This window comes from Lineus longissimus, chromosome 2, assembly GCF_910592395.1.
Source record: "Lineus longissimus chromosome 2, tnLinLong1.2, whole genome shotgun sequence".
Classification (NCBI taxonomy): domain Eukaryota; kingdom Metazoa; phylum Nemertea; class Pilidiophora; order Heteronemertea; family Lineidae; genus Lineus; species Lineus longissimus.
Window position 1 is genome coordinate 22,599,344 of NC_088309.1, and position 23,509 is coordinate 22,622,852.

The window sequence follows — 23,509 nt, forward strand, 5'->3', positions numbered from 1 at the left end:
ACAGATAACATTAAAAACCAAAACATTCCCAAAACATGGCGTACTGCATGAATTAGTAGTTCTACGAGGCACGCCGAATGGCATTGGTCATATATCGCCAAGTCGTCTGCTACTTACCATGACGTCATAGCTCGGCCAATCACGCGCGCCACGTCCCGAGCAGAGCAGAGATTTTCAGGGCTTTGCGGGAACACCATCAGCCAATCGTCAGCTGCTAATAGATCCACTATAGTGCGGAGAAAATCGAACTTCCTTAAGTTCTCACTTCGTAGATCGTGATCTTGGACTAGTTGCTTTCGCATCGAGGCGGAAATATCATCGAGGAGCTTGGAATGAATAATCGCACGAGTTCAGAGCATTGCGGATTCGTTTTGTTCCTGGATTATTACTTTTTATCCGAAGTATGACAAGAAAGGCGCGACCATATTTCATGTTACCATTCGACTAGACAAACAGGAGAAAGTTGTGAAATCTGTGTCTACTGGGGTTTCGTCATCGGAGCTGCGTGTTCATTTGCTGCGTTGCCGTTTACTAGACAGCAGCATTTATAGGATGTTGGAGAAAATGGCGGGAAAGTGTTCAATTTTGGTAGTGTTACATGTTCTCATCTGGACGGCGTATGGCCAGGGTGGGGTTTCGCAAAAGGACCTAGGGAAGCGTTTACAGGGGATGGAAGACAGGATACAATGGCTGACGAAGGAGCACAGAAACATGACAAATGTGGTGACGAAAATTCACCATCGTCTCCACACCTCACATCACAAAATGACAGAAATGAAAGAAGGGGAATTATTACGGGGAAAATTAATTACTGATATGCGGGACCAGCTGGAACAACAGAGCAATTCGATTAATCGCTTAGAACAGGATAATGAACAATTAAGGGGCGTGATTCTCCAACTTTCACAAGCTCTCCAGCAAATACGCGGACAGCCATTGGGAACTACCTTGGCTCCCATTGTAAAAACAACAAAATCCACATTACCAACAACGCCAAGGGGTAAGTAACGGTAGTCATTCTTTATTAAACTGTAGGGTACTTTAGGACGTAACCATTATAACATTTACTGAAAAGTTCACTTAATACACAATGCCTTGTTCGAATTAGACGAGAAGTTAAATTTTGCATTCAAAGTATTTTTGACGTTTAAACTGACAGGAGTGGCATTAAAGACACAAACATTAGTCTAGTGATTTTTAAACGCTTTGGCGTATTATTCCGCGCTTTATTTAGGTGCCACACAGCCTAATAGCCCTGACTTTTAGATCTTTTATTCTGCACGGAAACTACCAATTATCATTTGACTTCAAATTTGATTTAATGTCGAATTCTTCCGCATAAAGCAGCATTATCTAACATAGTTCAGCTTCCTGCAGAATTCTGATCCAGAAAAAAACACCGTTCACCTTCACAGATTACCAGTTAAGAACATTGTAAATGAGATGGAAGTAATCGTTGTGATTATTTTCAAGTGTGGTTGAAGACTGGTACTTCTAGCTTAATCAGCACTTGATGGAACAGACTCCCTTGCAGTCACGTTGATAAGCCGACGATAAATTTCAAAGGTGTTTGAAGCAAGCTCTCTCGTCTACTTATCCAGCCTGCTGTATGCTCCTTGAGCATGGATAAGCTTCTTTCTTACAGGTTTACTCATACCTTCAGGGAAACAAGATCATTCTCCATCCGTAGTACTAACGCAGTGATTTCCTTGTTACCAGCAACATTATGTAGATGAGTTTTTTATTACAAAACGGTGTAAACGCCAATATGGCAGCTGATTCCATCATTTTGCTCTGGCAGTTTTGCTGTGTCATCCCTGTGGGTATTACGACATAACTTCACAAAGCCAATTGACCACTTTCCTCGGCAGCATTTTTAGTTCACAGGCTTCCTGTGGAACTAGCCAATCAGAAACTCTCAACTCTGATTCACCGGCGTATAGTCTTCAGTATTGAACCAATCATAAGGGAGTATATATTTCCGATAGATTCAAGGTCAGGTTTAGGAAAGTGCTTTCGTATTGTGATGATGGTCCAAGACCAAATGTTACAGTAACTGAGCGGAGAATAGCTAACCGAACAACAATAAGGTTTTCTGACTTTCGGTATTTTCTAAGAAATTATTCCCCTGAGTCAATAACAAGACATGGAGTCATAAGGATGTTTGTCTAGCCCTTACCCTGGCTTTCATACGGTTATTAATTAGACAGAGTCATAGACAAAGCGGCAGTAGAGCTAAGAATAAATGAGACGTATAAATAAATGGCCTTTATAGCTCAAAAACACCGAGCGACATCGAAACACGCCCAGACCAAACGATTACAAGGTAACGGTTAAAGAAGAAATAACGTCCAAATACCAAACAGTATGTTTAAGTGTTTTCTTTAATGGTTATGTGTATAAATACATGTAATGGTGCAGGTACAGGCATGATTTGACCTGCTATTAATTGGCTAATTATCGGTGACGAGGTGTATAATATGATAATTATTCTAAACCCGTAAGGCAGTGGTTGTGAGGTGAAGGGGTCGCTTTTCTTACAGGTTATTATGAGATGCTTTGCTTATTCACATGCTCACTGTCTTAAACATGATATTTATACGTCCATCTGATGTGCATTCCTGTATGGATTCATTCCAGATGATTATGAAGTAATAACTGTCGAAGAAGCAGAGTATCTATGTTAATGATGGATGTTCAGTAATGACGAGTGCCCTTTTGGCCAGCAACAGACAAGGCCCTAATGAGAAATTGCAGAAAACGGAAAGTTTGAGCATATTTCGTCAAATTATAATGTACATGTAATTCCTATCATTTTACGCATTTTGGTTGGTAAGCACGTAAGCAATATATACCTGTAATAATAATTTTTATATCATTGAAATGCATAGAAGAATATTGTAGTGAGAGTGGCCTAATGTGTCGTGTTCATGTAATCCTACTTATGACAATTTAATGTTTATATCTAAAACTTATTACATATCGGTTTACATTTATTTACTTGCACTTCACGATTAGCTAAGTCGTCCTGGTCGTTACATTATCGAGAGATAACTGACTAATATCATGGCTTCACCTAGATATATACTGCAAAAAGATGTTTAAAAAAACTAATAAATCAACTAGAGAGATTACGATGCAAGGGTTTTCTGTGACATCGATTGTTTCTGGTAGGTTGTTTTGTCATTGCTTCTCATACTTTCGAAGTATGTCAAACGGCATCTTTCCCGTTTGATATGATTAAGTGCGAAGATACTCTAGATACGCCGATCTAAGACCGCTTGGATCGGTGAAACTCGAGTATTATACTTGTAGCCAACACATGGAGAGAATACATGATTTGTTGGCTTAAGCATATATAGGTTCGTGGTGAAAATCCCTCTGATATTCATAACTTATCATGTGGTATAGCTAAGAAAATACGAATGGCATCCAGAAATGAAAATCCGAAGGGTTTTTGATACGCCCACAGCAGCGTAACAAGATCACGATAACGGAAATACATTAGGCAGAACTGGTGATTAAATGCAACCTTGTGGTATTCTTTCTACATGTATTTGGCGGGATGGTTCCGAGAGACCGCAAAGCTGATTAGATAGTAACGATGGACAGCGGTGTATGTGTAGGCTACAGGCCTGCCAATAGCCATTCCCTTGGGGTCCATGTGAATATCATCACCTTATCACTCAGGTGTGTACTCTACAAACAACAGGAGGTGTACTCATATTGCTTGACCCTTCACCTCGGACCATCCACTTTCTCAAAGCATCGATAAATTCTCAATCAGAAGGAAGAGATAAACGAAAGGTGAACAGACACATTGGCGGAATAAGATATTACCGCTTCGAATACTCTGCCGTTTTTGTCTACCGGGTGAAGCAATAACGACGGAACATATGTTATTCATATCACGCCAAAGACATTAAGTGATCTAGAGTCTAAGAGATATGGTAGTATAAAGTAGTATAACATATTGATCTAACAGGAAGAGATTCGGTCCCTTTCTCACACAAAAGGAGTCTATTACATATGTATAAAATAAGCTGCGATCAGGTTAACTGTCGTCAGTTGCGCCAGTTGCCGTCTGTTTTTTTTAAAGCGCCAGCTGTATAGTACTGTTCCGGATACTACAGAGGAACGGCGGAAAAGAAAGTAATGCACATAGAGGTATAAAATTAGATTGCAAGTCTTTAGGGTTTGTATACCATCAAAACAAGAATGACACAGTATCCCCTCGTGTACTCTGTAGCCCTCCATTTGGCCCATAACTACTCGCATCATCCCATCAGGTGATGTGAAGGGAATTATGATACCTGAGCCGAGACCTAAAGCATGCAACCAAGAGATTGGTAGATACCGTCAGGGTTATTTTACTCTGTAAAGTCAATTTCAGCCATTAGTTATTAGAGGCCGGCGAAAGTATGTGTACTTCACTGGGCATGCCAGCCAATATTATGCAGGCAATTTCTCAACTTGAAGCAAAGCATTCATTCTCCTCAATACCATAGTGTACATCTTTTCAAAAGAACAAAAATTACGTTTGCTGTAAATATACCTTTTGTCCACACCACAGTAATGCGCCTTGTCTGCAACTTTATATGAGACATATCATGAGCCGAAAAGAAAATACTCTGTAACTGATTCGGCAGACTCTATCAAGCCTTTGGCTGTTTCTCTGAAAAATGTTTAGGCCTAGTAATGGTAAAGGTACGATACACTGTACGGTCTGTACATGCTCTTGAAGTTGCTGCAGGCCTTAGAGACAGAATGATGCAGTGATATAAGAATGTAAGTCGAGACTATATGCCACTTTATGTTCCAAGGTGCTGCTATAATAAATTACGTTTCATTACTTCAGGGTTCCGTTACGCATACCGCTCATTCGTGCAATACCGGCCGAATTATTCCGTCGCAAGAAACGACGAGGTGATGCATTTACCTTGCGTGGCACTGATCCATACATGTAGGGGCCTCATGAATTATCATTTAACCCTCGATAAGCAACTACATTTATTCAAATATCTTATCAAATTAGTTCTAAATAATATTTTTTTCAATATATTTACATGAATGCTCGAAAAAGTATACGATAGCCATCGAAATATCCATCGAACGCCAAACACAACTTCACGTGTACATTCGTATGAATGTTTCGACCCTAAAATTGACATCAATAAATGTAAAATGAGGTTGACGCCGTCCATGTTGGCTCAGGTACACGGAAATAAACATTGCCCGAGTGAAGTCATTGTGCACGCAAATTTGCTGAAAATTGGCATTAATGGTATTAATGCCGGACATCTATATCTTACCGTACAATTGGACAGTTTCAAATTCAAGTTTAATTTTTTATCTTTGAACAAACGAGATAGGATAGATCGCTCCTCTCGTTCCTGGTACCCGATTTCGGGTACTCTGCGAAAAGTATCTCTCAAGCGAGAGAGTAATTCGTAAGCAACCTTCTTGTATGCATCACCATACATCTTACACATCGGCAGTTCCTCTCCACTGGTGGTCCAAAGGCATTGTTTATTGTATATACCGGTATATTATTATTCAAAAGCGAATTATTCCCTCGAATTTTTGTAAGTTCTGAAGGTAGACGATAGCACTCATGTCCCAATACCTTGTTGGTACAGTTCCAACTAGTACGTGGTAACAGTGGATGCTTTTAGCAATGCAACGGAACGATTCTGTTAATTTGATTAACGCACAAACAGTGGGTTAATACTTCAAAGAAGAAGAATTAATAATAGTAATTAATGTATATACCCATCAGCACTAGTTGAATGTTCAGAAGTTAATGTAGGGAATATTGTCTTTGATGCATACTAAGTATTTTCTCGGTCAGAAAATTGTATGTTTTTTTCACTAACTTACAGCAAACTGCTTACAGTCATGTAATTCGTAAAAATATTCTTGTTTCTGATGATATGATATGCATCTTCAGATCTAACGTTTCCGGCGCGTAACGTCATTTTACTAAAAAATTATTAGTCTTATAATAATGAGGCCTTCGTTAAGTTAACATTCTGTAAAAATATATCAAATATTTCGTGCCAAAATCATATACATGTACATTGTATTATAACTCATACGAAATCTATCATCAATCAATACGGGATACACGTATAACAACTAAAACGTTTCTTCGAAATAATCAGGTTCAGTGAATATTTTTTAAGTTGCTTGAAAGCATCTTACAGTAATCAGGTTCAAAGAGATCTTTAAGATTTTCTTTGAAAGAATTTTGAATGCAATTGGTTTCAAATAGATTTCCTCAAATTTTCTTTGAGAGTATTTTAAGTGCGATCAGCCTCAATAGAATTTCTCAAAACTTCCTTGAAATCGTCTTGAAGGCCATTGGTTTCAGTAGATTTTCTCAAAATTATTTGAAAGCATCTTGCTTACATGTATATTTTTGTTCTCAGTCTGCATCAGGAAATCGTATTTATTTGTGTGTGTATATACATGTGCGTACTAGACTACACAGGTGAAACACCTAGTAAAACCAAGGTAAAAATGATAGGAAGATATCACCACCGTTAGCTATGGTTAACCCTGTCAGACAGGTGAAGAATTAGAATGAACACTCGGCCAGATACAAGACAACCAGGTCTGAACACTGACTTCTCTCTTGTTTCTAGGGCAAGTGCATTGGCTAGATGTGCCTGCCAAGTGTACTTGTGAAAACAAAAAATTACCAACATTTGTAATGGATTTCAAGTTGAATTCTATATCATTTGGTCAAAAATGGCCAAATTACCAAAACTCACTTGGCCTAATAAATTTGGCTATTCACACGGCTACTTCTGTTATGAGTGCATTGGCCTTGGATAGCTTAATGCATGTAGCTTTTAATAAACGTAAATCGGATGATGGAATATCCGAGAATTCATTCATTGGCGGCTCCAAGTACAGCCTGTTTAAACATGTAGATAACGTGTGATTCTCCTATATTATAAAGAAACTAAAATATTTGACGTAAACAAGGGTACTTTCTCAGATATTGTTTTGAGGTTCTCTCTGTTTAGAACCTTACATGTAAGCTTATGAGAAAGTACTGTCGCCGAAAATGGTGCTCTTCTTGGGCCAGCAAAATGCAAAAATACCTCAAATTCAGCGTTGGTAACCGACTGTATGGTCTAACAAACCCGACAACACTGGGTCTGCAGAGCGTCTTTAAGTAAGAAGCTAAGGACAGTACACTAAGAAAGTAAAACAAGTGACGATTATTTATCGCGAAAGGTGTTTGTATAAAGGACTAGAAATTTCTTGCACATTGCATAGAACCCTATACATTGGTGTGACGTAACCAAGTCTAATTGTTGAAAAACCTTGCTCGTGTTTGGGTGGAGAAGAAAAATGCGAAGTAAAAACCCTTAATGTGTGGCTTTACCGCTCGAAGACTTTTATAGCCGTGCCACGGCAACCACACGTGTTTCTGTCAATCGACTATACCGTTAGCTTATAGTTACAAACGGCCATTCATATATATCTTAACTTGGGGTGTGTTTTCTCATAAATAAATATCAAATATATGCGTATTCGTTTATCATGCCAACATGATAAAAGATACATGTAGCTTGTGAGAACCCTTTTTGACAGGAAGTTTAAGTTGGTTGCCATGCAGCGAAGAGTTAATCCTGACCTTTCGATATCCTATCATGTACATGTTAGTTCTTTCCACCTCAGCCGAGATAGTAAATGGCTAGATAGGCAATTAGTAGTGCTAGTGATAAACAGAAGTCTTAGATAGTACTCAAGAAATATGATGAAAGCGGCATGAACTGAGTTTACAAAAGAATTGGGTATCATAAAAAATAAGAAAATGGATGCTGAAAAATATTACATTAAACTGACATCAATTAAGGTTAACCTCTAGATATCATATAAAGACGGTTTTTTTAATTTGCTACTGTAGATTTTGTACATTTCATCAAAGAGTGAAGATAACACCATTTGAATGAGCTTTGTTTCGTACACCATTCATGTACGTATATTAAGTATGATATCTCAAATTTATATCACAGTGGATGGTAAACCCTGTTTCACCTTTCTAATAATCTTGTACATCGCAATACAATGTTGAGACGATGTGCATGTAATGACAGTGCAAGTGCATAATAATCTAAATGTAATTGTATTTAATTGAGTCCTATCGTTGTTAGGCGAGGCAATTAAAATTCCTGACAGACAGTTCTCGATAACAACCACTGTGTACAATATCGTTTAGTAATTGCCGTAAACTGCAGGTTTCTACGCTGTTCGGTTTGATATAGAACTATCTGCTGGGAGGTCAGACAGGGCTGTGGGAAATACCCTTGAGAGTGTCCAGTTTGGATTGAGCGACGAAAAGTGTTTTCTGATTCCAGCAGCCATGAAATATTTAATCAAGCTATGATCAATGATGAACTTATACAAAACTTTGTTAATTTATTTATGAATAAACGTGCATTAACACCTCCTAGCCTTGAAACGATTATGCTGTAACACTGGTTTGTGTTTGATCATTCGCCGGTGAATTAACGGCTCTCGAAGTTCCTCGGAGTCTGGTGAGGTCAATGCCTAACATGTAACAGGCAATTGGTCCTAATCAAGGTTTTCTCTGGAGCAAAGATATGAGAGATCTGATTAAATAAAACCACAAACTAACCTCTTCGTCATAAATACTCCGTACTATGAGCAGTAGACATAATAAACCACAAGTCAATTTGTCTATGTATGATTCATGAGTCATGATGCGCATCATGCACTGAATGAGATGGTGAATCGGATTTCGGCTGTTTCGATGACCAGATCGTAGATGATATGATTTAATAGACTACTGTTCATCCCTGCGAGACCAAGAATCTCGTAATGACATCACCATCAGGGCTCGAGCAAGACTTTTTTACTTGGGAGTCAAACTATTACTACTGTAACAGATTTCTCATAACGTGAACTAAGAATTTTGAAAGTGAGGGCCCTGGCCCAAGTTTAATGCTTCAAAAGACACTTTTCGGGGGTTATCTTGAGCCCTGACCATTTCGGGCGATTCCACAACTCTGGAACATATGTGTAGTAACAATTCCAGAATGTCCTTTCCGGAGCTCCAGTCTGCTGCGTTAACCGTTCGATGGGATGTTCCTCTGCCAATCAGTGTGTGATATGCACGAATCGCGACCTCCATGCAACTTGCATGTCTTTCCATGTACCAATCTATGATTAAAAGGCATAAATCACTTTTGGCCATTTCTCTCCTCTTGAACACTTATCAAGGGAAATGGTCACTTGATCCCGGCCTTTGACTACGTGGAAATGAGCTGTGAGCAAGCCAGTTTATCGGGGAAATGGACCCTTGATTTGGTCAAGATGATTTCACCAGAACTGGATGTAATGTGAAGGAAATCGAGATTTTATCAGTAATTGCGAAATACATCTAGCGTTGATGAGGCTGAGTCATCTTCAAACTGTTGCCGCCACTAATATTCCCAAGTGTAAACGTGGCCACAACTATGACAGGACAGGATTACTGACGTTATAGATGAATGTTCTGGTGATTTGATGATAGTTAGTGACACGTCCGGAATGGAATGAGAGGCGTTTGCATGTTTGCATGTATTCGGAAATATAATATGTAGGTTGGGTAGGTATACAAACATTCCGAGTGATACCTAATTCCTACGTAAGGTACGCAAGATCATGCGTATACTTCCGAACAGAGAACAGTGGGCGGGTACACTAGCAGCTGAAAGAATGGAACAAGCAACCAAAAATTTCTTCTGATTATTTTAGTTTGTTTATTGATGCCCAATAGAAACATCATCTTGACCACCAAAGTTTTTGCATCTTACCCCGGCAACGTTTAAAGGGAAACCATGAGGTTCAGGATGCACAAACATCGTCTTTGAAGAAACGTATCCAAGATGTAAATTGTCATAATGCAAGATGATTTCCAATGAATCAGTGGCTATTATGATAATTGTCATGCATTCTCAGCGCCATTACCAGGAGGATTGTTGAATAACACCAGGCCTATATGGCAACTTCTCCGGAAGGATATGATAAGTGGCATGATACAAAGTAGTTCACGATGCACTTAAACTAGGTCATAGTTTACTCCGTCATGTCCATCCATGGTTTGGATACATTCTTTGTCCAAGGACAAACAAAGGTTTGAGCCAATCAAGAAAATTAATTGATAGATTAAAATGATTTACTATCTCTGCATTTTTACTATTTTATATACGAGGATGGTCTGGAGCATTGCATGGTTCAAATGCCGAGACAGTTCATAGACAATTCATACATAATTTAGATGACAAATAACCTAATTTATCTGGTCTGTCATCAGTAATGAGGTTGTATGATTACAAACGTATCAGATCAGGAAAGTATTGTGCTTCCATTTTGTCATATCTATATTATCCCGACCATTGGCCGTGTCATATACTTACGGTGACTGGTAAAGGACATCACATGATTAGGCTTTTTTCAACATGATTTTTTTTTTCAGGAAACATGAATATCTCAATCGATGGACTTACTATCTCGAACGATGAAGATATTATCTCGGGTGATCGAGTTATTTATCTCGAGCGATCGAGATAATAAGTCCATCGATCGAGATATTCAAGTTTCCTGAAAAAAATATTTTAAGTTGAAAAAACCCCAATCATGTGATGTCCTTTTCCAGCCACCATAAATACTCCTACATGACATATAAATAATTATTTTAAACATAAAGCCTTTATGTGTCTTTTGCTAAACATAACCATAAAGGGACAGACAAACCCAATGCTGCTCACCAAAATATAGGTGGGAGGAATTCCAATTCGGATAACATTTTCTTGGTTTCTGATGTACGCCTACTTACACCACTTCAGTTTTTGTAGTCATTTGTATTATCCCGTTTTGTGATACTAAATAGGTATCCATGTACATGTAGTTGGTTTTGTTTTGCGACACACACTTTGGTATTTCAAACTCTCAGTTAACTATAAAAGGCAATCGAGCCCACATTGTTTGTGCTATATTGGAAAGAGAACCTACGCTAATTGTGTATGTGGGTTTGTAATTGTATAGACTAATGACAAAAGTGACAATTTTGTTGACAGTACAGAACAAAGATGAGAAACCAGTAGAAACACAACGATCACGATCATCATCATTTCGTCGGTGTAATTTCATTGATGGTGTAGTGCCCTAATTTATGCATACGAGAGGAATGGACCTTGGACAGCGTCAGTTGAAATCACGGAATTACATGTACATGTATCACAAATTATCTGGATGTGCTTTTACATATAGTCATGTTTCAAGCAACGACGACCGTCCAATGATAAAATGACTTCATTGCATTATCATACTGTAGGAGAACTCCAAATAGAAAACATTCATTTGTCTCTCGTCTAAAATCATCTAGTTGGATTTAAACAAATGTTTACTGCAGACTATGTCTGTTAACAACTGTTCTTTAGATCGTAAGGGAATGTTTTTTAGATGTTAATAAATTGCTATCGGCATCGTTCCCCTGACTTACTAAAGTCAAAAGGCCATTGAGAAGTTGTTTTATGAATTACATTGGTCTTTACCAGTACAATTAGCCACCACAGGCAAGTGATCAGACCTGAGGTTTCTCAGAGACCAGATGAAAGGTTGTCATGATGCAATAGTTCCCTAACAGGAATGGTGACGGTCATGTAAAGCAAGCAAATCGACTCTCATGACTCTGTCTACCCCAGAGGCAAAATAAGAGTAGAGTTAAAAGGGACACCGCTCTCGGCATTCGACACTGAGCAAATTCAGTAGAATAACACCTGAAAGTACAACCTGGAGAATGTCTACAGTTTCATCATTGTCCACAGTTGCTTCTTCAGGACTAATGTTGTTCACGTCCGATCTCGCAACTTCCTTGCGAGAAACGTGAATACCTTCTCCACGGCGGCTTGCGTTTCAACTTATCGCACACGTGGGACCGGGTCGTAAATGGTACTTCTTTTCGAAGGGCCTAGGTTCAGCCATACATGGGAAAGAGTCGAAGATGTTTGCACTTAAAGGGTCTCTATTTGTTCATTCGCTAAAACTGATACAACAAATTTAATCATGGACAATACGGTGGAACCAACTTTTGTTGGCGATTCCGCTACTGTCGAAATGTTTATTTATGCACAATACCTAAAATTTTACCCTTTGTCTACAAGTGCAGCATGTAAGGTAGACCTTGTCAATGTTCTGATAGTTATACCTGTTTAATCATTGCTTTCATTGAAGCCATCTAAAAGTTGTTAAGTGAGTGAAAGTTCTTATAGACTGCGTAATTTACAAAGCACAGGAATGACACTACATTTGGAGTAAATAGGTTGCGCTATTCAAAGGCGGTACGTCCTCTAACGGTAAACTGTTAACAAAGACTGCTCTAAATGGGGGCGACTGCCATTGACCTCTGTGCCTAATCGAATGAATTGACCGGTTACGGGCCACGGTATAGACTCGCCCGAATCTTTTCTCAAACGAATTTTAGAGGGGCGAAATGCCCTCCGCACACCCCTTAATTAGACCAGTCACCAAAGATCGGGCAGGGTTATTGTTACAGAAATCTATTCCCACGAACTGTGGTCGTATCGATTGGGCGCCGTGTCGATGAGGCGATGGTTCGCTGATGAACGAAGATTCTTTTCTTAGTATCTTCTTGTTCTTTGAGACGAACATGTGTTGAGAATGGTAAAAACGATCATGGTATAGCAAGTTCGAAGTAATGTTTAGTTGGCCATTTAATTTGATAAACCAAGGAATACGGACACATATAATCTAAATGTGTGTAATACGTAAGATATGTTCATGTTGTATTTTCATCGTTACGACACATATCACTTGCGATTATTTGGAAATTACATGGGTGATTGTGTAAGATTTTGTTAAAACATGATTGTCCCATGTACGGCGAGGTGCACTACGCCTACAACGAACACACTTAAGCAACTTGAATTCCTTTTCAAATTTGATTTAAAGATACAGGTCACATACATGTATTGCACTCCACAAGACTTTTTGGCATGGGCTCTGTATTTTGGAGTTGCGAATATCAAAATATTATAACTTTCTAATTATTTTGATAATTTTCGTTGCTCTAGAATGTCGTTGCTGGGTACAATATACCGAAGCCATTTCGGTATGAAAAACCAACGTATCTCATGCCCAAGTTGTCCGTTTAAATGTGTTTAAGCGACTCAAGTTTTGAGTAATCAACTATGCATCGTTTTTCCCGGTTTAATACTTTATCAAAATACGTTTGGAGAAGTATGTAGCTATAAACACCATGACCATTTCAATCAAGGCCAGTTTTGGCACTTTCTCCATTGTGTCACATTGGAATCGTGTATAAGTCGGTTTGCTTGATGATATACACGGTCCTCTAAGCTTGGCACAGGCCCTCCTAGGCACTCTAAATGTGCTTGCTTCGCCTTGTTACGTGCATTACACCAAATAACACTGGGAAGTCCACTAAGATCGGCGACACGGGAATCTATATAGACTTTCCCTGGGTATCCTTAAATGTATCTTATCTTGGGCTACAAATGCTTTATTTAACCGTTTGGCAAATCACCAAATGATTTAAAAACTTTGAGACGAGTTGAGTGTTCCTTCTTGAGCAAATTTTAATGGCAGAAACAGAGCAAGATATAACAGAAAGTCTGTCCAGCATAAATGACTGGGAAAAATACTATACATGTATAAGATCAGTGTGGTACTTTTCTGAACAAGTTTGATATTGCACGTCTTGAGACTATAATCTTGGCGAGAAAAAAATTAAGGATTGACTTCAATACGGTTTATTAAACCACTCGGGTTCTCAGTTCTTACATTTAATTGAATATTGTATTGATATAATGGTACTTGACGTGGTCTTACTTGTACGATTACAAGTTTAGTGTTAACAGTCTGAAAATTTACAAAAGGGGTGGTTTCATGGGATAAGCCGAAAATAATGGACAATTCACTGACATGTTCTTTATCTAACTTCACTTTATAGCTGTTTAATTGACATGGGAATAAAAAGAAAGTTTACCAACATGGCAATCTAACGTAGAGAACTGTCAAAAAGTGTCAGGTCAAATATTAATCATAAACTAAACTGCACTAACTGTAATAACTGCAAAAAGAGAGTGAAAGAAATCTATAACTTATTCTATTTTGGTTTACGCCAAGTTAAATTGTGCCAATCGTTTTGAAAAAGAAGCTATTTGTGAAGTATGATGTCTGACCATGAACTCGGCGAGTTGGATGGCAGATAATGGCTTGAGTATCTAATTTTTTGACTGTATCGAATATCAAACAAATATTTGGATATATTCGTGTAAAACGTTGTTCTTCTTTGATTTTAATACCCATATTTTTGAAAACTTTGAAACAACTCGCTTCACATGTATCTGCAATTCAACAGACCTACATGTACACGACTTACTCTTGATCTAGGCCAGTCATTGGATTTTGGTCTTCCTCAGTTCTCAGAAGGGATATTGGTGTTTTATCGTAAATCAGTGAGAGAATTTTGCCATTTATATTCCGGAAATTTCTAACGTCAGTTTATCAATGGACACGGGTTTTAGGCCTAATATCTTATTATAAGGTTACATTGATATATTGCTTACTGATTCTTCAACCAAATTTTGAGTTTTCAGTAGTACAGGCCGCGCTATATTTTGGTTTAAAAAATGACTTCCGACTCAAGATGATTTTCAAAAACATGTTCATCCCTGTCCTGAGATCAATAGATATATGTAGACAATACTGGTGTTGTTGCTTTCCTCAACGTTCTTATCTGGGTAATCATCAGTGTATCCAAAACATTGTAATTATTGCATTGTTTGGATATTGTTTTCACTGATCTTCGAATTTATTGCCTAAGTATCAATTCTGCTATACCTTGCATTAGCCTGTTGCAAAGGCCCAGGTCAAGTCCTAGGCCCAGAGGCTAAAACCCTTCGTTGTTTTTATTGCCACTTATGTTACCCAACATTCACTTGTTTTTAAACTAAAACATTGAAACGCTATTGACTGCGAAGTCAGTAATTGACCAACCATTGCAAAATGTATTATTTGTTCAATTAGAAAGAGTACAGAAAGAAAGTAGGTTTTCATAGGCTTTCTATTCTGAGCCAACAAATATTTAACCTGTGATATGTGAATGTTTTGGACATCCTGAGTAGCCAGACCACTGAAAATGGGATATTTCAAGCACATTGCCAGACCGTGCAACACACATGGCTAAGTGCATTTTCGTTGGCTTTGAAGATGAAGCAAACTGTACTTCTTGCTACTTCAATCCCAAAAATATGGGAATGCTGATCTTTAACCATAACTTTTGTACATGTATATTGAAAAGCAGTTGAATCAGTTGACACCTATGTATTGAGGGTGACTGATTTCATTGGACAAACAAATGGTTCATCTAACATCCTCTTGTTACCAACACTTAAAGAGTAGAAATCACTTAAGTCTAGTAAGTTTATTCGTGTGTAAAGATGATAGGAAAGTTGCCTATGGATCCTAATCGTTTGATGTGCGCCTTGAATAAGCAGTAGCCCGCAGCCAGGTATAACTCCAGCCAGCCGGCCCAATTGATTTCATCAAACCAACACTGCAGATAATAAAGAGAGAGTGAGTCAAGGCGAGTCAAAGTGCTAGTGTTGTGATTTCGGCGTGAAGCTTAGTACGTTCTTGGCAAAATTTGAAAACTGGTTGGAGTCATCTGGTTTGGTATTTGTTAGTGCTAGTGTGTAGAGGGATGCTGTGTGACCGTTACTACGTCTGGGGCCTATTTACTCATCGTCAGTGCTAGTGCATTGAAATTCGCAGGATATGCTTTCGCAAGCTGGATGGGTTCACGAGGTTCACACAGTATCGTATAGAAACTAGATAAAGTGTAACGTCCTCTTCGCATATCTTACGAAAGATATTTCTCGTGTAGGAAATCATGAAATCTGCTCCGAGATTTCTATGCGTTAACTGACATATCCACAATTCAATTACGCTGAGTTTTCTTTCGTCACTTACATTAATTTGATTACAGCTTCCCAATAAGATTAGTAACATAACCTTTGATTAATGTTACTAAATATTTATCACCAAAATCTTCTTAGATTCTAAGTGCATAGCCTCATAAAACAAAGTATACAATTTAGTAACAGTCGGCTGTCTATATACATCAGGGATGTACAAACAAAATGTTTTGAAAAATGGAGAAATTGAAATGATGTAATCGCATAGGAGTAACTGCCTTGACATAAAAAGTTCAAACATTGCCTAACGCAGAAATGTTAAGTTTTGGAGAGACAACTATTGCCAGGTGTATTTTTTCTGCGGACACAGAAGAGACCGGATTTCCAGCCAAAAATATTACTCTGGACTTTGCTTGTCTGACATGTCTGAGTATTCGTCCTTTGCCTTCATTGTGCTCAATACAGGAATGTTCCATTGGCGTTTGATTAAATCACCGGCGACACTTCAGATTATTAATCTAATAATCTCTTATTAAGTGTTGACTTTTGGCATTAGAGATCTACTGTTACAGAAGTTTTTGGATCTCGAAATGATAAGTTTAAAGCCATTTTCGATATGTATAGCCCTTGCACTAGTATACATTATATGTACATGCGTATATGTACATGTACATGTTGTTTTCTCAAACATCTTGTGTGAGAGTGATCCTGCGCATTGCGGAGATACCAAGTCATATCTGGTGAATTTTCAGTCCCGGGTAGAGGTCAGACACAGCTCCTTCCCACATGGCTTCCTTCCTCGTTCCACTCGTCTCTCATGGTTATGCGCAATCAATTTTTTTTGCTGCGCATTTCCCCTATGCATTCGCATCTTTTCGATAACGAGCTGTACTGAACATGAAGCGTTAAACACGCTCGTATCAACGTCTGTTCACCCAGCAACGTAAAAATCGGTAGACTGGTCTCTCCCACACACAATGCGGAAAAATTCCGGAACCTCGTTAAGTTAAACCTACCAGCTTCGGGCTGTTCACAGCTGCTTCGTATATTTACCTGATTGACGCGCTCAATGTTTGCTATTTTCTGGCAAACCATCTACGAAAAGAAGATTGGCCGAGATTATAGGTGTCGTTGGCATTCCTTATCGAATAGTTTGGTTGATTTTTTAATACTTGATGCTCAGGCTTAGGCTCGTCAATGTAAATTTCTTTGTTAACCTGTTTTCATCTAATCGCTCAAAGTCTCCAAGACTGTGCTCTGTTTTGAGAGCGACCTGGAAGGAGGAACAAAATGTCCAGAAGAAACTGTTGGAGACATGGAGCAAGACGGCCACAGTTCGATTAGTGGTCTGTCGTCGAACACTAAGATGAAGAATGTATACCGTCTATCAGTGGCTACATGTACGTCGTTTTGCTGCAAACCTTTGAAGCTATCAAGTATGGCAAGGCAGCCATCAGCACAGGTTTCGAACTAAAATTTTGGATTGTTTTCGATCTGCGATTGAAGGGTTGCTTCAACCACAAAAAAGACGGCCGACTCCATTGCGCGCCCAGATCGGGGTGTAAAGGATTGCGATGTACGTCATCTGATTGAAGACAACGGAATTTGTCAAATATGTAATAGCTATGAAGTAGACGACTGATCATCAGTTCATGAGCATTTCTGTCGCCCTCAATTCCCGGTTCATGCGATGGCCATCTATCCTTTACAGGCATGTTTGCCTCTGTATGACCAGAGTCAGGCATACCTTCGCGGATGTCTGGAAGGTTTGAGTGATTTCCAAAGGTCGAGGGGTGACCGTCGCCGTCGCACAGAAAAGGAGTTTTACAACAGTAACACCAAGTTCTTAAATACTTGTGTATCAATCGGACTGCGGATACCAGCTTTCACCACTGTCTCAAAACAAAAAAGGTTTCAGTCATAATCTGAAAAATCTGATTCGCCATCTGTCCTATGATCATTTTTCAATCAATAGCTTCACAAAACCTGAGTTGGATAAATCTAGATCTAACGTGTCTCGATCTAAAAATCATATTACAGCTTGAAGTCGCACATGAAACAATTGGCATCATAGTGCTCCGTCCTATTTGCGTTCATTCAAACGACTTTACAAAAAACTTGATCGCTGTGTTACAATAGATTCTAGATCTGTAACTAGACTACTGTTGATATAGGGCAGGCGGGATTCTTCGTAACCAGAAAATAGTTCTTCGCACTTTGATACACGCCAGACTACTTCCCCATAAGCGAGTGCTGCGCTCTCGCCCCTCGATGCCTGCACGAGCGTCTTCCCATCAGACTCAAGTGGATCTCACTCACTCTGTAAAGACGCCAACTGCACTCAATCGATTGATTGATCAGCCGGTCGACAAATTGTTTATTTGCAATTGACACATCGGCGTCGGTGAAGTTGTAAATGGCAACAGTTGAGTTCGCTTGGCTGCTTTGCTGCTTTCATCGTTTACCAGTGTTTGGTGATGTTATCATCGCTCGAGTGGCGGCTGGCATCATTTCTGTCTCCATTGCACATTTCGAATGGCTGCTTGGTTCACCGAAGGTAATACTAGTAAATGCTTTTCATGTTTTAAGTGTTTGAGTCTTTCACTGATGGTTGTCGACCTATGCTTGTTGTCTATCGATCTCACTCAACAGTCGCATCCTGTGATTGAAGTTGCACGGCCGATTACTACATGTAATAAATTAATTGACTGTATGAGGATGTACTATAGTGTGTAAGATGTTGACAAATCAGCGATCACCTCTTGACACTTTGTTTCAGACATCTTGGCACTGATGGTTTAGAAAACGCTTTCCGGCATGTGGCTGTTGGTAGATGGTTCTGCGCGGTTGTGAGGTTGTGTTATTCAAGGTGGAGTATCTTTTGACAGCTCGCCTCAAGTGTGAAGTGAAAACAATCCTGATGAGACAGGACGTACAATTAGTATGTTGACATTCCTATTATACCTGATTCGTGTGTGTGGCATCGCAGTTCTGTGCCTCGTTCTGGCACAGCCCAACCCCTTGCGCCATCTACCTTGCGGTCCCTACGGTTTTTGGCTGGTCTAAATATTTCGAAAGGAGTTTTCAGTTCTCACCTGTGACAACATAACGTTTGAAAAACATGTACGATTCCTTTATCGTCTCCATTGATAATTTCATCACATCGACCAAGGCGAAAAATACATCAAGAATGGTTCTAGAGACGAGCCAACTTGGCTCCTAACTGCCTCATTCTGTGAGAAACTTTCGGCCTCTTATCACTGCGGAGCAATTCCGACCCCGTATCAATCATTTGCTGAAGTGGTTGGCAAACTGACTGATATGTAAGCGACTTTAGTGAAGCGATAAGTCATTCCGTGCACGAGAACGTCGGTCAATTCCGGTCATCAAAACCACTAGCCTTATGACCAAAACCTGTAATTTGGTTCTTTCTCTATTGATACGTACTGAAACTAAGTTATTACCTGTTTCCTCCTTCTTGACACCCGGTTTGTTATATGGGAGCTGTCCTGCAGCTGATTTTGGGGTCAACGTCAACATAACGATTGTTTTTCCTTTGAATCAATATGCACATAGCTTTGGCATCGAGTATATGGGTGATTCTTTTCGGTCATACACGTAGTAGAACTAGTGGATGCATATTCATGGTAACTGGCTGCTGATGCAGAAATACCCTAATGTTCCCCAAATTGTATTGCAGATGACGACAAAGATTACAAAATTCTTTTTTTAGCAAGCCTTGTTTATCGATGAAACACTCGTCGCCTTTTTGACACAGTTTGGACCCGACCCTGGTTGTTGTGACGCTGGGTTCGAAAAGCTAAGGGCAACTTGATTTACGTCGATTACAAATGAAGTACTCTTAGCCAGTTTATCTACAATGAATATATATGTAAACGTCTTTAACAATACACTTGGTGAGCTGTTTTGCATTGTTTGTCGAGTTGAAAATAGAAATATAAAGGCTCGTTCTAATTACACGTCTTCCACAGTACAATGCCTAGATGAGAGAAGGCGTCGGAGCATAGGGTAACCATAGCAAATCAACAAGGGAAGCCCTATCTATCCTTCAAGTCAATCCACGCATTAGAAGTGTGTATTTGTAGGCCCTCATAGCAAACACGGCGGAACGCTTTATTTTTATTTTTATTAGTATCCTTACTTCAATTACTTATCCCTATATCATGGGTCTCTTCAAACAATTTAATAGTGGGTAAACCTGTTTTTTTTAAAAATGTGTGCACTGTAGTTGATAGAAGCCACTTTGGGATTAAAAAGGGTAAATTACAATTGAATATATCATTGAACATACATTGAGCCCTTAGTTTTCAATGTTGGTGAGCAATATTAAAGGGGAAATATGGCGATTCGCTTTTATTCTGCAGTGATTGGTGAAATAAGCTTAGAGTATGTTCCTAAGTCGGGGGTCAGCAAATTTTACCTTCCAAGCTATCCATTTTCACAACCAGGCGAATGCTCTGATCAATAAAGGTGGATTGGTGGGCAATGGTCTAAAATATCCTCGCCTGCCATCAAATATGTAACCGGGTTCGATCATCGATTTGTACTGGTGGTAGGTTTTAATCAGAGCTATGTATATCATATACATTTCTCTTCTAGTTATTCTGACTTGCCTGTTCTGGGGTGTTTGCCTTCAACGGACTTAACTGTAATCGTTTTTGTCAATTTACTGCAGCGGCGTAACTTCTTTCCAGTTTATACTTCTTTTGGGACATCACCAAAAAAAACCTGCTTTGACCGGTATAGAAAATATGCAGTACAGGACGGATTTTACACAGGAATACACAGTGATTTCGAAATTTAGGTTAGACTATTCGAGCAGGACCTGTAAAGTTATTCTTGATCCGCCTCAACGTATGGCTTCTGGTCGGAATGCGGATCAACTCGGACAGGTCGGAAATATTGCCCCTGTCTGGTTTAATAAAGCCTTCTCCGTTTAGGTATAGCACACTCAATACAGGTGTATTTGAATGTCACCATGACATGACAGAACCACCCATGCCAATAAGGACAATGCTTTTAACCAACTTATATGGAAAATAATTGTCATCAATCAATCTTCTCAATTCTCCACCTCCTCCTTTGCCTTGGCCTCCTTCTTCTCCTTACTCGTTTTCCTCTTGCTCGTGTTCTTCCTGGGTCAGGCTTTCCTGTACATATCTTCTCCGCAACCTTCTTCCTGACAGTGTAAGAATGACAGTGGCCCGTTTCTGTTCCCGGTATCGATGGGGGCAGTCTGGACTAATAGTGAGAGTCCACCAGGGCGAGGATAACGAAGCGGGACGTATTGACTAAAGTTAAAATACGGTAACAAAAGCACAAAAAACCGCTTTGTATTTTGTGAATTATTTCAAAAAAGGGCACGTCGACGCGTTTTTGATCTACTGTCGGCGTTGGTGTTCGGACAGCCTGGAGCATGAATGGTAACCTACGATCAACTAACCTACCGATCAACCTTGAAGCTACCAGGAAAAACTGTTCCGTTTTTGTTAGAAGAATACACAAACGATTTAGGGACCTTAGAACCGAACCGAAAACACAACATGCCTATCCTGTATTATAATGTCCTCAAAAGCAAGGAATATTAACCAGTCAATATCAAAGCTGAAAAAGCCGACGTCATGCCTTTTTATGAATTCAAGTTAGAGACTATTATTTTGTCAGTTGGCCAAACTATATACACATTCATCTCTCATACTTTATCTTTGGCTAGACATTGGCAGGAACTCAATGAAAAGAATTGTCGTGCCGAACAAATACAATTATCCGTCTGATTATCTTTTTTGCCATCTCTTCTACTCTGGGACCCATTTCTATTTCAGACGACAACAACAACAAAAACACATGTAACCCGAGACCCAATCCGCCTCAGGAGGCGCTTGGACAGGGACAGTCAGCATTAACTGACCACAACTGATTACCAGTGTGTGATTGTTTTATTGACTTTCCCTCACTGCTGCTGATTTCCAATGATTAATTTACAGCTCATTCCCAATCCATCTTACCCGAGGGTACCAAGCACTTTCCTCAAAGAAACAATTTGCTGGATGGGTTTCGCGGTTTCGGATACATATGCGTGTCCCCTATGATGCCACGGGAAGCTGATACCAAGGGTCGATTGACATGGTAGGGATGTCGGTATCTGATCATATGTGTTTGATGTATGGATGCCCCCGTTTCTGTTCATGGTGCCCCTGGTAAATGCTAGTAATGACCCACGAAAGATAACTCATTTTATTCAACATTGCTGAAGAGTGCTATTCTTGTTGTTCTTGTGTCTAGACTGTCATGATGCTTGTCATAATGAGAGATCGGGAAGCTTGATTCTCATAATGTCCTGCATAATGTATCTCCTTGGGATGCATACGGTCCATTTCCAACGACTTTTTGACTTAATGTAACCATTCTTTCTCCACCTATCGCATTCATCTTGCCACTTTCATCAACCACTCTCATTGCTTAAAAAGTTAAGTAAGCCCCTCTGGAGACAGGACGGATATCAAGTATAAAATGTTGAGGAGAACAAACATGACTTCATTTTCATTAGTTCTTTTCCCCTGTCTGCTTTTTAAGTTGGAAATAAATCATCCGCCTATGTTTGCCAGATCAGAGCTTGGATATCAAACATCTAACGTCCCTAAAGGAATATTCTGGTATCAAATTCAGTCGGTGTTGTCCTTTAACGACGTTTGTATTTGGCAGTGTCTTTGAAGAGTGGCAACTTGCTGTATCTGATTATTAGCTGACAGTAAACACAGAGTAGCCACCCAGGCATTGCCAGGGGGGTGCTTAAACCTGGTGGTAACTTATGCTTTTGCACTGTCTCTCGGTAGTTTATTCCCTCTCGAAAGTCCAAAGAAAGTATAAGAACTTAACCGTTACGCGTGCAGGATTGCCTCGGGTATTCTCTCTGCATTTTATAGTTTGGGGGGGGGGGGGGTTAGGGTATTGCAATGATGAGATGCGCAACTCCCTCTTCTGTATCTTTTTGTATTTACTTTGGCGACAATGAATCCTATTTCGGAATACAACAGCGTATTTTCGATGTTATTGACAAGGGTAGATAAATGAACGGTTACACATTTAGGATAGTCTATACCTAAGCTTAACTTACATGTTTATAAAGTATTGCTAAGAATTGCATGATGGCTTGCCAAAGTTAATAATATATATTGGCACGATTACAACCAAGTTAGCTAAGATAGCTAGCTACCAGGCAATGGAATAGTAACGTTACTTTGTCGACCAACAATGCTGACATGGACATTGGCTGAGTTTTTAAATGTCATGAATTGTATTTATAATGACCCAGAAAGTGTCTTCTCAACGCTTCCGTCTGGACGGTGATCTTTTCCCAATTGTACTGTGTCTACGAAGTTGAAACGCTTATGTGGAAGCAGGCCTTTGCGAAGTTATTCAAGATTCGGAAGAAATATTTCTTGTCAAGTGTCTTTACATGCTCAGAATTCTCCTGCTACGTCATGTAAAAATGTTCTTTTTAAAAT

At 39.3% G+C, this 23,509-nt stretch overlaps 1 protein-coding gene across 1 annotated transcript in view; it reads left to right on the forward strand.

Moving 5' to 3' along the window:
- The first annotated feature begins 191 nt into the window (after positions 1–191).
- LOC135483086 (fibrinogen-like protein 1) overlaps positions 192–23,509 on the forward strand; it is a 34,407-nt gene continuing 11,089 nt past the window's right edge. The window contains exon 1 of the mRNA XM_064763604.1: positions 192–1,000. Within this exon, the coding sequence (XP_064619674.1) occupies positions 553–1,000 (448 nt within the window). The 5' untranslated portion in view covers positions 192–552. The remainder of the gene's footprint in view (positions 1,001–23,509) is intronic.